Raw genomic sequence first — 15908 nt, 5'->3', positions numbered from 1 at the left:
GTGCCAGTTGTGAACCCAGGCAATATCCTCCAGAGCCTGCATTCTTAATCACTACATTATTCCACCTTTTATCTTCCCTAAACCCAACTCTTTTATTCTTCTTAAACATCAGTGATAATGTATTTCTTTCTTCTCTGTCAAATCTAAACTCTTCTGGCTGATTAAGACCTTCTGAATTCTATTTGTCCAGCTTTAAGTTTGTACATTTTGGTCATTCCAGGCAAACTATTTTATTGTTGTTATTTTTGTTTACTTTTCTACCTCTAAAGTCATGTTCATTCCTTACCCTGGTATTTTACTTATACATTTTCCCTTCCCTGGAATGCCAGTTCCTTTCTTCACATCTCTACATTCTACTTATAATTTAAGGCCTAGCTCAAGCCCCACTTTTTCTAAGAGGATTTTTGGTTACTTCATTCCATACTGTTCTTCCTTTTTTTTTTGAATGTTAAATACCTATGTAACCTCACCATAAATAGCACACCTACAGTTTATTAAAATCCTCATGTATAAAGGGCACCACATTTTATTTCTGTTCAATGCCTAACACAAATATTGGCACATAATAAAGGCATGGAAAAATCTTGATGGTTGTTTCCTAACTTAAGAGTATCAGTCAGTGGAACAGTACTGGCTGTCCTCAGCTTGTTTACAGCAGCAAGCAGGAACATGGTAGGAAACAATGCTTTGTGCAAGAAAGGATCTTAAGTTCTTCTCAGCTGATATCTGCTCCCAGTGCTTCATTTACTTTCTGTGGCTGATGACTTCCAAATGTAGCACTCTGTCCAGATGTGTCTCATACTCTAGATGTTTGTGGCTAACTACCTATAGAAAATCTTCATTTATATGTCCCATGGCACTATAGCCCCAGAACTCCACGGAACTGATCATCATCTTTTCAAAGTACTCTTTCTTCTTAGTGAATGGGCATCTATCTACTTAGTTGCCAAGCTAGAAACTTCTCTTTCTACTCTTGCTCTCACCCCTGTCCATTTACACAGTCCTTTTGATTATGATTCTCAAACTAGTGTTTTCACCTTTTTGGATTATTGCATTAGTAATAGGAAACTCGTCATCTTTTCTGCCTTCCTATCCATTCTTTGTATTAAGCCAGAATAGTCTTTTTTCATGACACACTTGATAATATCACTTCTAGTTTGAAACCCCTGCTTTCCATTGCTACCTTCAGGATAAATTCCAAACTCGTTAATATGTCATAGGAGGTCCCTGCTCACCTCTTTAGCCTCACACTTGTCTCTTTGATCATATTGAACTACTGCTATTCGTTCATTATGCTAGGTCCTCTAGTCTCCTTGATCTTACAGATGCTATTTTCTCTGTTTGGATGACTTTCTTCCTCTACTCCTTGTGCCCCATCTTTGCCCAACTCTTCATCCTTTCATTCTCAGCTTAGATGTCTTCTAGGAAATATTTCCTGGTTTCCACCATTCACCATGTGTCCTTGAGAAAGAGTCAGTACTCCTTGTATATGTGTTCTCATGGTATTCTATAAACACTCACATTCATCACTGCTCTGAACACATAGTATAGTAATTGCTTGTTTACTTATTTCTGTTTCCCACTAGACTTTAAACTCTTTGAGGGTAGAGCTGGGGCTTTGTTAATATTTTATTTACTTCTGGCCATGAGAGGTGCTTAGTAAATAGTACATATTGAAGGACTTAGTGAATTATTGAATATTAAATGAATTAGATGTCTGGGTAGACTTCAGTAAGAGATGGGTGAAATAAGGAGGTAGGCTTTGTCCTTTTTGGGGAGATCAGTTCTCAAGAAAGTGGGTTAAATGAAAAGAAAAATCATATAAACAACTTTATTTCAGTTGTTATTATGAAGGCTTGTGGATTTTTTTCTTGTATTAAAAGCTTTTATTGATCTCATTAATATGGGGCCATCTCTATGACTTGTATGCATATATGCCTTTTTTTATGTTGTTTGGTTGTTATTAGGGTTTGTGATCCCTGACCACAACCTTAATTGGTTTAATTATCCATTAGTTTTCTTGCCGTAATTTACAATTAAAGTCATGTCTTTGGTTTAGCCTACTTCACGTTATTTGTTTGGTTTCTGTCTCGGAGATGTGACTTTGGTTTGGGGCAGGACGTTGGGAGCATTCTCTGAAAGATGTGAAGGGCCTGGAAGCAAGACCCAAAATACCATCTTCCACCTGCCCTCCCTTCTGTAAGGGTGCACTTACTATTTGCCAGGTATATTACATACTTATCTCATTTAACCTTCACAACCATATGAGGGTGGTATGATGAGGGAACTGACTTTCTGGTTATTCTATTAGGAAATAGTAAACTTTGGATTTGAGCCTGTGTCTGAGTGCAGGGTTCATGATCTTTACACAAGACCAGTAGTTCTTTAGCTTTTAGGAACTGCTGCCCTTTTAGGAATGCAGAGGAGTCTATAGCCCACTTACCTTACCAAATACCACTTTCACATAGAAGAAGAACTTAGTGATAGCAACAAAAAAGTGAGGTTATCTAATGAGCTTCTGTATGTGATTTTCATGTTACAAAACAGTGCCCTATAAACGCAACAGTTTTCTTACATTTAACTTGATATTGCGTTGCAAGTTATTCAGATGACATACATTTGTCAACAAGACAACATCCATAAAGTATCACACTATATAGGCACTTTGTTTTTTTTAAAAAATATGTATGTCTGTCTGTCTGTCTGTCTGTCTATGTCAAGTCTTAGCTGCGGCATGCAGGATCTTTTGTTGCGGCACGCAGGATCTTTCGCTGCAGCATGCAGGCTGTTCGTTGCGACGCACGGGCTCTGTAGTTGTGGCGCTTGGGCTCCAGAGCACGTGGGCTCACTAGTTGTGGCGCACGGGCTCAGTAGTTGTGGTATGTGGGGTTAGTTGCCCCACGGCATGTGGGATCTTAGTTCCTCGACCAGGGATTGAACCCACGTCCCCTGCATTGGAAGGTGGATTCTCAACCATTGGACCACCAGGGAAGTCCCTATAGGCACTTTGGAAGGGTTATATTTACATCTGCTTTGTCAATAATGGTATCAAGAATTTCTATTTGAACTATAATATATACATGTATTATAGTCTAGGTTTGAGAAGACTTAGGTTAATGTTGATACAAACATCTATCAATTTACTCAAGGATTAACCAAATAACCCACAAAAAATTATACTTACCTAGTTATCAGTAATTACTAATTAGGAAATTGTAAAAACAGTAAAGTTACAGTAGTTCATAATTAGAGAGCAAGAATAACAACAATGAAAACAAAGACCAACTTAAAATATTACCAGTATCCTTTTTAAAACTGCAGGAATTTCAGTGTACTTGCTGTGCAGACAAAATAGATTCTCTTCAGGACAGCCAGACCTGTTAGTGGTGACTGAATTGGAGGTCTTGAAATCCAGAAGTATGCTAATTTATTTTTGTGTGCTAATATTAATAATCCATAATAATTCACTTGATGATTACTAATAAGAAGCCCTTAGTTGTATGTAAAACAAAACTGGAATTGCATCTCATTTTGTCTGTGAGAAATAAAGTACTTGCTTGTTGTTCTTATTAAATGAGGTCATAGAGGATTTCAGATTATACTTTGAGAAATAAAACTATGCTGTTTGTCTCCCATAGAAACCCTCTATGTTAATAAGCATTTGGCTCCAATGGGTAAAGAGTTCTTCAGAAAATCCTAACCAGGTTGTTAGTCTGTCTCTAAAAGGCATCAATATAAACTTTTGGAATACTATAGTCTTTTTCTGGGCAGTTCTCTTCTTCCTCATGTCCAGACTTTTCTCTTCAACCCTTCCCCTAAAAATGGATTTTGAAGAATTCAGTAGATATATAGTAATGTTGTAACGTTCACAGTCAGCATATTTATTCCTGTTTCAAGGGCTGAGAGGGTAGTACTCTACAACTGTGCCATTCATCATCATGTATTCCTTACATATGCAAACATATTTCAAAAATGATAGTGTATTTATTATCAACATTGCTTCTGACAGTTTGAAGTGTATGTCCTTAAGCTTATATGGAACTGCCAGAAATTTCTTCATGAACACAGGTCTCCTCCTACACTTTTTGCAGCTTAACTTGCAGTAGTTCTTCTAGTTTCCTTTACTAATCTTTTCCTTCCTGCTGAAGTCTTCTTAAGTAGGGACTCATTATTTTGTGTAACACATCTTTCAAGGATCTGGGCTGTATATCTTAACTCCTTGGTTGTTATCTCATTTGTTCCCTTCTAGGTACTAGATGTCACTATTAATTTGTAATGATCGAAACATGTAAAAACTTTGAAAAATTAGAAAATCATTTGGAACAAATGTTCTTTAATCTGTTTATTTTTCATTTTTAAATATGTTTCATATGTACAACATTATGTTTCGACATCTGTATGCACTACAGCATGTTCATCACCAAAAGTGTAGTTTCCCTCTGTCACCATACAGTTGACCCCCTTTATCCATTTCAGCCACCTCCCACCCTCCTTTCCCTTGGTAACCACTACTCTCTTCTCTGTATCTGTGTGTATTTTTTAGTTTGGCTTGTTTGTTTGGGTATTTATTATTTATTTTCTTATTTATATGAGTGAAATCATGCAGTGTTGTCTTCTCTTTCTGACTTATTTCACTTAGCATAATACCCTCAGGGTCCATCTGTGTTGTTGCAAATGGCAAGATTTCATCTTTTTTTTTAATGGCTGAGTAGTATTTCATTGTATGTACAGTTGACCCCTTGTACAACGTGGGGGTAGTCTGCATATAACTGCAGATTCAATCAACCGCAGACTGTTGTACTCTAGTGTTTACTGTTGAAAAATATCCACTTGTAAGTGGACCTGCAAAGTTCAAACCCACAGTGTTCAAGCATCAACTGTATGTACCACATCTTATTTATCCATTCATCTGTCGATGGGCACTTAGGTTGTTTCCATACCTTGTCTATTGTAAATAATGCTGCAATCAAGGGTGTTATTATTAGTGTTTTTTCTTTTATAATTAGTGTTTTCATATTCTTCAGATAAATACACAGAAGTGGAATAACTGGGTCATATGGTAGTTCTATCCTTTTTTTTAATATTCATCAGTCCATACCCTTGAAGGGGTATCTTTATGTATTTCTCCTTGACCTTTCTTTCTTCCTTCCTTCCTTTCTTTCTTTCTTGCTTGCTTGCTGCGTCGGGTCTTAGTTGCGGCACAGGGATCTTTCATTGCGGCATGCAGGCTCTTCATTGCGGCGCATGGGCTTCTCTCTAGTTGTGGCATGTGGGCTCTGTAGTTGCAGCACATGGACTCTCTAGTTGTGGCATGTGGGCTCAGTAGTTGCAGCACACGGGCTTAGTTGCCCTGAGGCATGTGGCATCTTAGTTCCCTGCCCAGGGATCGAACCCACATCTCCTGCATTGGAAGGCAGATTCTTAACCACTGGACCACCAGGGAAGTCCCTATTCTTAATTTTTTTGAAGAACCTCCATACTGTTTTCCATAGTGGCTACACCAATTTACATTCCCACCAACAGTGCACAGGAGTCCCTTTTTTTCCACATCCTCGCCAGTACTTTTTATTTCTTGTCTTTTTATTAATAGCCATTTTAACAGGTGTGAGGTGATAGTTTCATATGATTTTGATTTGTATTTCCCTAATAACTAATGACGTTTAACATCTTTTCCTGTGTCTGTCTATATGTCTTCTTTGGAAAAACGTCTATTCAGGTTCTTTGCCCATTTTTAATCAGGTTGTTTTGTTGTTGTTGTTGAGTTGTATAGATTCTTTACATATTTTGGATATTAACCCCGTATTGGATATATGATTTGCAAGTAGCTTCTCCTATTTAGTAGGTGATCTTTTCATTTTGTTGATGGTTTCCTTTGCTGTGCAGAAGCTTTAGTTTGATGTAGTTGCTTTTGTTTCCATTGCCTGAGGAGACATATCAGGAAAGATACTGCTAAGTCCAATGTCAAAGAGTATACTGTGTATGTTTTCTCGAGGAGTTTTATAGTTTTAGGTCTTACATTCAAGTCTTTAGTCCATGTTGAGTTACTTTTTGTGTATGGTGTAAGATGGTGGTCTAGTTTCATTCCTTTGCAGGTGCTTTTCCCGTGCGGTGGTGGTTTCCCAACACCATTTATGGAGGAGATTGATTTTTCTCCATGGTATGTTTTTTGCTCCATTGTCATAAATTAATTGTTCATATGTGTGTGGGTTTATTTCTTGGCTCTCAATTTTGTTGCATTGATCTTTATATCTGTTTTTCTGCCAATACCATGCTGTTTTGATTACTGTAGACTTGTAGTCAAATTTGAAATTAGGGAGTGTGATACCTCCAGCTTTGTTCCTTTTTCTGAGGATTGCTTTGAGCATTTGGGTCTTTTGTGCTTTCATATAAGTTTTAGCATTGCTTCTTCTATTTCAGTGAAAAATGCCATTAGTATTTTTATAGAGATTCCATTGAATCTATAGATTACTTTAGGTAATACGGACATTTTAACAATGTTAATTCTTCCAGTCCATAAGTACAGACTATCTTTCCATTTCTTTGGGTCTTCTTCCATTTCTTTCAACTGTGTCTTATAATTATCATTGTATAGCTCTTTCACCTCCTTGGTTAAATTTATTCCTAGGTATTTTATTCTTTTTGATGCAGTTGTAAATGGGATTATTTCCTTAATTTCTTTTTCTGATCATTCATTATTAGTGCATAGAAATGCAGCTGTTTTTTGTATGGCAATTTTGTATCCTGCAACTTTATGGAAATCGTTTTTCGTTGGAGTCGTTAGGATTTTCTATATATAACATCATGTTATCTGCAAAGAGAGACAGTTTTACTTCTTCCTTTCTGACTTGGATGTCTTTTATTTCTATTTCTTGCCTAATTGCTCCAACTAGGACTTCCAGTAGTATGTTGAGTAAAAGTGATGAGAGTGGGCATCCTTGTCTTGCTCCTGATCTTAAGAGGAAAAGCTTTTAGCTTTTCACCATTGAGTCACTGAGTATGATGTTGGCTGTGGGTTTGTTGTATATGGCCTTTATTATGTTGAGGTACATTCCTTCTGTATCCCTTTTGTTGATAGTTTTTATCATAAGGGAGTAGTGAATCTTAGCAAATGCTTTTTTTCTTTTTAAGGAAAATCATTTATTTTTTTACACTAGAAATAATGTACTTTAAGCTGAGGAAATTCTACATTATAAAATGATATAGTTTGTTGTAGGAAAAAAATAAGAGTAGTGGATAGGGGTCTTGGTTTTCATATACTTTCCTGTTACAGATGAGAAAATCTAAGTTCACAGAGACCAAACAAAATTCCTAAGGCCATAGAGGAAGTTGATTACAGAATGATTACCAAAAACCGAGGTTTCTGAGTCCAGGTCAGTTACTTACCCAACATGGCCTTGGATGCATTTGGTCATTTTTTTCCAAAACACTGGTTTGTTTAATGGGGCAAAAATGAATCAGTTGTTAGGCCAAGGGAGCCGCTCAAATTTGAGAGATTTATACACTGTTATGAGGTTATAAATTCCAAGTCTATGTAAGGTAAATGAGGAAACTGAAGGCTATACAAGTAATTCAGACATAGTCACTCAGGAAGATAAAGACTGATGTAGAGATAGAAACAAGTTCTGCTTCCTGACCTATTACCCTTCATAGGAAGCTTTTTTTTTTTTGAATTTATTTTTTTATACAGCAGGTTCTTATTAGTTATCCATTTTATACATATCAGTGTATATGTTTCAGTCCCAATATATTGCATATATTGAGATGATCACAATTTTTATTCTTCATGTTGTTAACAAAGTGTATCTCATTGATTGACTTGTGGATGTTGAACCATCCTTGCATCCCTAGATTAATTCCCACTTGATCATGGCATATCACCCCTTTCATGTATTGTTGAATTTGGTTTGCTAATACTTTGTTGAGGATTTTTACATCTGAATTCATCAGGTATACTGGCCTGTAATTTTCTTTTTGTGTAATGTCTTTGTCTGGTTTTGGTATCAGGGTAATGCTGGCTTCATAAAATGAGTTTGGAAGTGTTCTCTCCTCTTGTATTTTTTAGAAAAGTTTGATAAGGATTGGTTTTAATTCTCTGAATGTTTCATAGAATAAAACAGTGAAATTATCTGGTCCTGGACTTTTGTTTGTTGCGACACTTTTTTTTTTTTAATATCCCATTGCTCCGTTTTATTTATTTGTTTATTTTTGGCTGTGATGGGTCTTTGTTGCTGCACACAGGCTTTCTCTAGTTGTGGCAAGTGGGGGCTACTCTTCCTTGTGGTGTGTGGGCTTCTCAATGTGGTGGCTTCTCTTGTTGTGGAGCACAGGCTCTAGGCATGCAGGCTTCAGTAGTTGTGGCACCTGGGCTCAGTAGTTTGTGGCTTGCAGGCTCAGTAGTTGTGTCGCATGGGCTTAGTTGCTCTGTGGCATGTGGGATCCTCCTGGACCAGGGCTTGAACCTGTGTGCCTTGCATTGCCAGGTGGATTCTTAACCACTGTGCCACCAGAGAAGTCCCTTTTGGGTCACTTTGAGTGCTGATTCAATCTCCTTACTAGGCTGTTCAGATTTCCTATTTCTTCATGATTGAGACTTGGTAGATTGTACTTTTCTAGGAATTTATCCATTTCTTCTAGGTTGTCAAATTTGTTGGCCTAAAATTGTTCATAGCAGTCTCTTACCCTTGTTATTTCTGTGCTATTATTTGGAAATCTCCTTTTTCATTTCTCAGTTTATTTATTTGAGTCCTTTTTCTTCCTCTGTCTAGCTAAGGCAGTGTTAGGAGCCAGCTCTTAGTTTCATTGATCTTTTACATTGTCTTTTTAGTCTCTATTTCATTTATTTCAAGTACGATCTTTGTTATTTCCTTCCTTACTAACTTGGGGCTTTGTTCTTCTCTTTCTAGTTCTTTTCCTTTGAGGTGTAAAGTTAGGTTATTTTACATTTTTGTTGTTTCTTGATGTGGGCATTTATCACTATAAACTTCCCTCTTTGAACTTTTTGCTGTATCCCGTAAGTTTTAGTATGTTGTATTTCCATTTTCATTTGTCTCCAGGTGATTTTTATTTCCTTTTTGATTTCTTCTTTGAGCTGTTGGTTGTTCAGTTTGTCAGTCTTTGTTGATTTATTAATTTTCTGAGCTGTTTATTTTCTCACAAAAATTTCTATATCCCATTTTCCTTCTCAAGTTACTACACAGGTTACATTATTCCTTGTTTAGTTTTTTTGAAGAGTTAGTACTTGGTACTTTACTTCTTTACTTTACAATCATTATTCAAGCTGTTTCATCATACATTCAGCTACTTTTTTGAAGCTCATTAGTGGATTTAGAACGGCAGTTAGTTGTAGTGAAAAGTGGTCAGAATTTGGAGTTAGGATTAAAAGGTTAAAGTGCCTGTTTTTGTCACTTACTCAACATACAACTCTAGAAAAATTATATATTTTTGCTACTCAAAATGTAGTCTGAGGATCAGTAGTATTGGGCATTATCAGGGAGCTTGTTAGAAATGCAGAATTTCAGATCCCACCCCAGACCTACTCACTCAGTCAGAATCTGCAAGTTAACAAGATCTCTACAAAGAGAAGCACTGTTATATCATTATCTTTGAAACTTAATGTAAAGTAGAGACAATACTTGCTGTATATATTAATCATCTTATCACTATCTGACATAGCATATGTTTTAGTATTTTGTTTATTGTCTGCTTCCTCCTATTAGAATGTAAGCTCTGTGAGGGAGAATTAGAATGTAAGTTTTGTCTGTTTGCTTATTGCTCTATTTTCTATATGTAGAACAGTGACTAGCATATAGTAAACATTCATTTTTTTGAATCAGCAAATGAATGTCAAATCTTGTAATTTTGATTGCAGTCATTTACTTTTCACTGCTATTTAGAGCTACTTTCATTTAGTATTAGATAGTACAAATATAGAACGTTTCCAGTGTTGCAGAAAGTTCTTTTAGATAGTACTGCTTACGACGCTTTTGCATTCCCTTCCACCCAGATTCAAGAGAATCTGTATTTCTGCAGTACAGTTCTGATCAAATCTGTCAACAGCTCCCCATGCCATGTAGAATTAATTTCAAACTCCTTAGTGTAACCTTTAGAGTCTTTACAGTTTCATTTAATTAAAAATACATATTTTATTCAGGGTGTATTTATTAGGAGAGTCAGTTAAATCCACTGCATGCATAGCATCCATCTAGGCTATATTGCTTTGCCCTCATATGACTTAGGGGAAAGGGGATTTCATGAAAATAAGCTGATGATCCTTTGCTATGCCTTGGAGTAAAGTATTTTGTCTCTGATTGAGGAGTCTTACGTCTTCTGAAAACATACATGACACAATAACAGGCTAACTTATTAGCTTAGGGGGAAATCAAATTCCATACTAGATAGGATTTTTCCATCACACTGAAAATTCTTTAAAATCTAAATTTTAAGATCCACATAATATTCCATAAAATATATATACTGCTATTTAAAAACATTACCCTCTTGTTGAATAATTATTTCCACATTAGTCTGTTCTTATAAATCACTTTGTAATTAATATCTTTATTTCTTCTGATGAGTATTTCTTTAGGAATCCTTTCTGGAAGCATAAAGGCCAAAGGAAGGAAAGCTCGCTTTATTTCTTTTAGAGCATAAAAGGAATCTTTTTAATTCAAAATATGTATATAATATCAACAGTATTAACAAATCTCTTTTTCTTTAGGGGATACGTCCAAAGGAGACATAGCTGAAATTCCTCAGTCCACCTTGAAACCAGGCATCACTACCACTCCTGAAGATTCAGACACTGTATCTCATTTATCCTTGTCCCCTGAGGACTTTTCTCAGTTGGCTGGAAGGTCTCCTCAAGTGAAGAATATTGGTCAACATACTGATACTCTCAACCAACAGACATTAGCAGACAGTCGTCTAACTGAAGAGGCTCTAAAAGTTTCAGCTGTTCCTGGGCTAGCTGACCAGAAGACTGAGATAGCAACAGTGCCCTCTAGTTCCTACTCACAAAGAGGGAAGCCAAATATTTTCTACCCACCGGGCTTGCCAGATGGTTATCTAACTGAAGAGGCTCTAAAAGTTGCAGCTGTTCCTGGACTTGGTGACCAGAAGACAAGTATATCTACAGTCCCTCCAAGTTTCTACTCACTTGGAGAGAAGCACAGTATTTTCTACCCACAGGCATTGCCAGACGGTCATCAAACTGAAGAGGGTCTGAATGTTTCAGTTCTTCTTGGACTAGCTGATCTAAAGACTGGAAAACCAACAGTACCGGCTAGTTCCTACTCAGTTGGAGAGGAGCCTGGTATTTTCTACCAACAGGCCTTGCCAGGCAGTCATCTACCAGAAGAGGCTCTGAAAGTTTCACCTTCTCCTAGACCAGTTGATGAAAAGACTGGGTTGCCTACTGCATCCTGTACCTCTTACTCACATGGAGAGAAGCCTCGTATTTTCTATCAACAGACATTGCCAGAAAGTCATCTAACTGAACAGGCGCTGAAAGTTTCAGCTGCTTCTGGACACCCTGTACAGAAGACTGAGATTCCCGTAGTAACTTCTACTTCTTACTCACATAGAGAGCAGCTCAGTATTTTGTGTCAGCAAGAATTGCCAGACAGTCATCTAACTGAACAGGCTCAGAAAGTTTCAGCTGCTCCTGGATTGGCTGAGCAGAAGACTTGGCTTCCTACTGTACCCTCTATATCTTACTTACATAGAGAGAAGCCCAGTATTTTCTACCAGCAAGAGTTGCCAGACAGTCATGTAATTCAAGAGGTTCAACAAGTTTCAGCTGCTCTTGGATTGGCTGAGCGGAAGACTGGGATTCCTACCATACCCTCTACTTCCTATTCACATAGAGAGGAACCTCTTATTTTCTACCAACAAGAGTTGCCAGACAGTTGTCTAACTGAACAGGCTGAGCAAGTTTCAGCTGCTCCTGGATTGGCTGAGCAGAAGACTGGGATATCGACAGTACCCTCTACTTCTTATTCACATAGAGAAAAGCCCAGTATTTTGTACCAGCAAGAGTTGCCAGACAGTCATCTAACTGAACAAGCTCAGAAAGTTTCACCTGCTCCTGGAACCCCTGAGCAGAAAACTGGGATTCCTATAGTAACTTCTACTTCTTACTCACATAGAGAGAAGCCCAGTATTTTCTACCAACAGGATTTGCCAGATAGTCATCTAACTAAAAAGGCTCAGAAGGTTCCAGCTCTTCCAGGACTAGCTCTCCAGAAGAGTGGGACACCAATAGCACCCCCTGCTTTCTACTCACATAGAGGGAAGACCAGTGTAATCTATCAGCAGGAGTTGCCAGACAGTCATCTAAGTGATCAGACTCAGAAAATTTCAGCTATTCCTGGACTAGTTGCCCAGAACACTGGGATACAGACAGTACCCTCTAGTTCCTACTTGCAGAGGGAGAAGCCCATTATTTTTTACTGGCAGGAGCTGCCAGACAGTCTTCTAACTGAAGAGGCTGTAAAAGTTTCAGCTTTTCCTAGAACAGCTGACCAGAACACTGAGATACCAACAGGGTCGTCTAGGTCCTACTCATTTGGAGAGAAGCCAGGTGATTTTTTCTACCAGCAGGTGTTACCAGATGGTAATCTAAGTGAAGAGGCTCTGAAAGTTTCACCTGCGTCTAGACCAAGTGACCAGAAGACTGGGATACTCTCAGTACCTGCTAGTTCCTACTCACATAGAGAGAAGCCTAGTATTTTCTACCCACAAGCCTTGCCCGGCAGTCATCTATCTGAAGAGGCTCTGAAAGATTCAGCTATTTCTGGACTCGCTGATCAGAAGACTGGGACATCAGAACCTTCTGGTTCCTACTCACATAGAGAGAAATCCAGTGTTTTCTACCAACAGGAGTTGCCAGATAGTCATCTAACTGGAGAGGCTCAGAAAGTTTCAGGTGTTACTGGAACAGGTGACCAGAAGACTGGGATACCTATAGTAACCTCTGCTTCCTACTTACATAAAGAGAAGCCCACTATTTTCTACCAGCAGGCCTTACCAGATAGATATCTTACTGAAGAGGCTCTGAATGTTTCAACTGCTCCCAGACCAACTGACCAGAAGACTGGGATACCTGCAGTACCATCTAGTTCCTATTCATATAGAGAGAAGCCCATCATTTCTTACCAGCAAGAGTTGCCAGATCTTACTCAACTGGCTTTAAAAGTTTTAGAGGTTCCTGGACCAGCTGACCAGGAGATTGGGATACCAGCAATAATCTCTACTTCTTCCTCATATGGAGAGAAGCCCATCATTTCTTACCAGCAAGAGTTGCCAGATCCTAATGAAGATGCTTTAAAACGTTTAGACCTTCCTGGACAAGCAGACCAGACCACTGGGATGCGAATTGTGCCCCCTACTTCCTATTCACATAGAGAGAGCCCCATCTTTTCTTACCAGAAGGAGTTGCCAGATACTACTGAAGAAACTTTAAAAGTTTTTGCTCTTCCTGGAGCAGCTGACCAGAACGCTGAGATACCAACAGGGCCTTCTAGTTCTTACTCACATAAAGAGAAACTCAAGATTTTACCAGATGACCAGAAGGCTGAGTTACTGTCAGCTCCCCTTAGTTCCTACTCACATAGAGAAAAGCCTAAGACTTCAACTGTGATTGGACCAGACGACCAGAAGACTCCATTACTGACAGGTTTTCCTAATTCTTATTCTCAGAGAGTAAAGCCCAGTATTTTCTTTCAACAGCAGTTGCCAGATAGACATCAAAGTGGAGATATTCTGAAGATTTCACCTGTTTCTGAACCAACTGATGTGAATTCTTGGATACAAATACCTCTTTCTAGTTCCTCTTCACACAGAGAGAAATCTAATATTTTCTACCCAAAGGAATTGCCAGACAAACATCCCACTGAAGATTCACTGAAGGTTTCAACAGTTCCTGGACCAGCTGACCAAAAAACTGTGTTACCAGCAGTTCCTCCTAGTTCCTTTTCACATAGAGAGAAACCAGTTCTTTTCTACCAACAGGATTTGCCAGAAAGACATCTAACTGAAAATAACCTGAAGTTCTCAAGTAGTCTTGGGCAAGCTGGTCAGATTACTGGGTTATCAACAGTTCCCCCTAGTACTTATTCACATAGTGAGAAGCACAAACTTGTTTCAGACCATGTCCAAACGCTGATAGATAATTTGGATTCTTCTAACGCCAGTGTTATCTCAAACAACATGCCTTTAAATTCTCAGGCTGATGGTAGAATTGTAATAAATAAGCCAGAATCTTCAGGTTTTGAAGATGTTGGCTCTAAGGAAATCCAGGATACGGAAAACAGTTCCAAAACTCTTAAAGAGATTCAGTCACTTTTAATGGAAGCAGAAAATGTAGCACTGAGACGATGCAATTTTCCTGTTCCCCTTGTCCCTTTCAGAGATGTTAGTGATATTTCATTTATACAATCTAAGAAGATGGTTTGCTTCAAAGAACCCCCCACAACTGATGCATCTAATGGTGATTTGTCTCAGAGACAGCCATTCACAGAAGAAAGCCCAAGCAGCAAGTGCATACAGAAGGATATTAGCACACAGACGAATCTGAAATGCCAGAGAGGCATTGAAAATTGGGAGTTTATTAGTTCAACTACAGTTAGAAGTCCTTTACAGGAAGCAGAAAGCAAAGCCAGAGTGGCATTAGACGAGACCCTTAGGCAATATAAAGCAGCCAGATCTGTAATGAGATCTGACCCTGAAGGGTATAGTAGAACCATTGAGAATAAGATTGTTATTCCTATGATGACTGTCATTAAAAGTGATTCAAGTAGTGATGCAAGTTCCTGCTCATGGGACAGTAATTCCTTGGAGTCAGTTTCTGATGTGCTTCTAAACTTCTTTCCATATTCTTCACCCAAGACAAGCATGACAGATAGCAAAGAGGAAGAGAGTGTGTTAGAGAGTGACGATGGCAGTGGTAGCAGTGTAGATTCACTGGCTGCACATGTGAAAAACCTTCTGAAATGTGAATCCTCATTGAACCATGCTAAACAAATACTCAGAAATGCAGAGGAGGAGGAATCTCGGGTACGGGCACGAGGTAGGAAAAGATAATTTGTTATAAAGGCAGGGCAAACTCATAAACATTATAGTTTAATAATTTGCTTAAAGTTAAGTGTTGGAGCTCTAAATTAATTTTCTTGCAGAACTGTTAGATGATTACATTTTCTACCAGCAACCCAGAATAAACTCATTTAACCAATAATGAAGTCACAGTATTAATAGTACTAGTTTAAGGTCTTAAGGAAAAGTAAGTTCTGATGTCTGAAGAAAAGGGGAGATAAAACTTGGGTTTCCAAACTCCTAAAGCTTGGATGTTTTCCTGATCTTTTCATTGCACTGTCCTTATTTTGGAGGCAGTAAAAATCTTCAATTTGTGCTTCTCTAAGTCACTCTGTATCGTCAAACTACATATACTTTCTATCCACTTTTCTAATAAAATTCTTAAAGCAGATCTTAGATAGACGTCAGAAAAAACCAAATCAAGGTATTTCACACTAGAACTTGGGTTAGAGTTAAATTTCATTCATCTCTAATTGTAGAATTCCATTAAAAAAAAAGAAAAAAGTCTTTAAGACAACATGGCAAATAAATTTGGAAGGCAATTTATAAGCAGTTCAGGCCTACTTGGAAATCTTCTCTTGAGATTAACTTCCTGCACCATTCCTTCTATTACTTATGCATATTTTGATTCTCCAAAAACTTCAAGTTTTATTTATTCTTTTAAAATATTAACTATCATGGAAGTGGCAGTGACTGTAGCAGGAGCTAATTGGGGAGACAAAGGGACTCTTTTGGTTGGAAGGAAGATAAAGATAAAATGGCTGAATACCATATTTAAAGTGGTCTCTTTGGAGAAATGTCTGTAGAATGTTTTTTTA

At 37.9% G+C, this 15908-nt stretch overlaps 1 protein-coding gene across 1 annotated transcript in view; it reads left to right on the top strand.

Moving 5' to 3' along the window:
- ALMS1 (ALMS1 centrosome and basal body associated protein) overlaps window positions 1–15908 on the top strand; it is a 229346-nt gene that overhangs the window by 57073 nt on the left and 156365 nt on the right. Inside the window, exon 7 of the mRNA XM_060168612.1 lies at window positions 10718–15067. Coding sequence (XP_060024595.1) covers window positions 10718–15067 — 4350 coding nt within the window. The remainder of the gene's footprint in view (window positions 1–10717; window positions 15068–15908) is intronic.

The sequence above is a fragment of the Lagenorhynchus albirostris genome, chromosome 13, assembly GCF_949774975.1.
Source record: "Lagenorhynchus albirostris chromosome 13, mLagAlb1.1, whole genome shotgun sequence".
Taxonomy (NCBI): domain Eukaryota; kingdom Metazoa; phylum Chordata; class Mammalia; order Artiodactyla; family Delphinidae; genus Lagenorhynchus; species Lagenorhynchus albirostris.
This window is presented reverse-complemented; position numbering and strand designations above follow the sequence as displayed.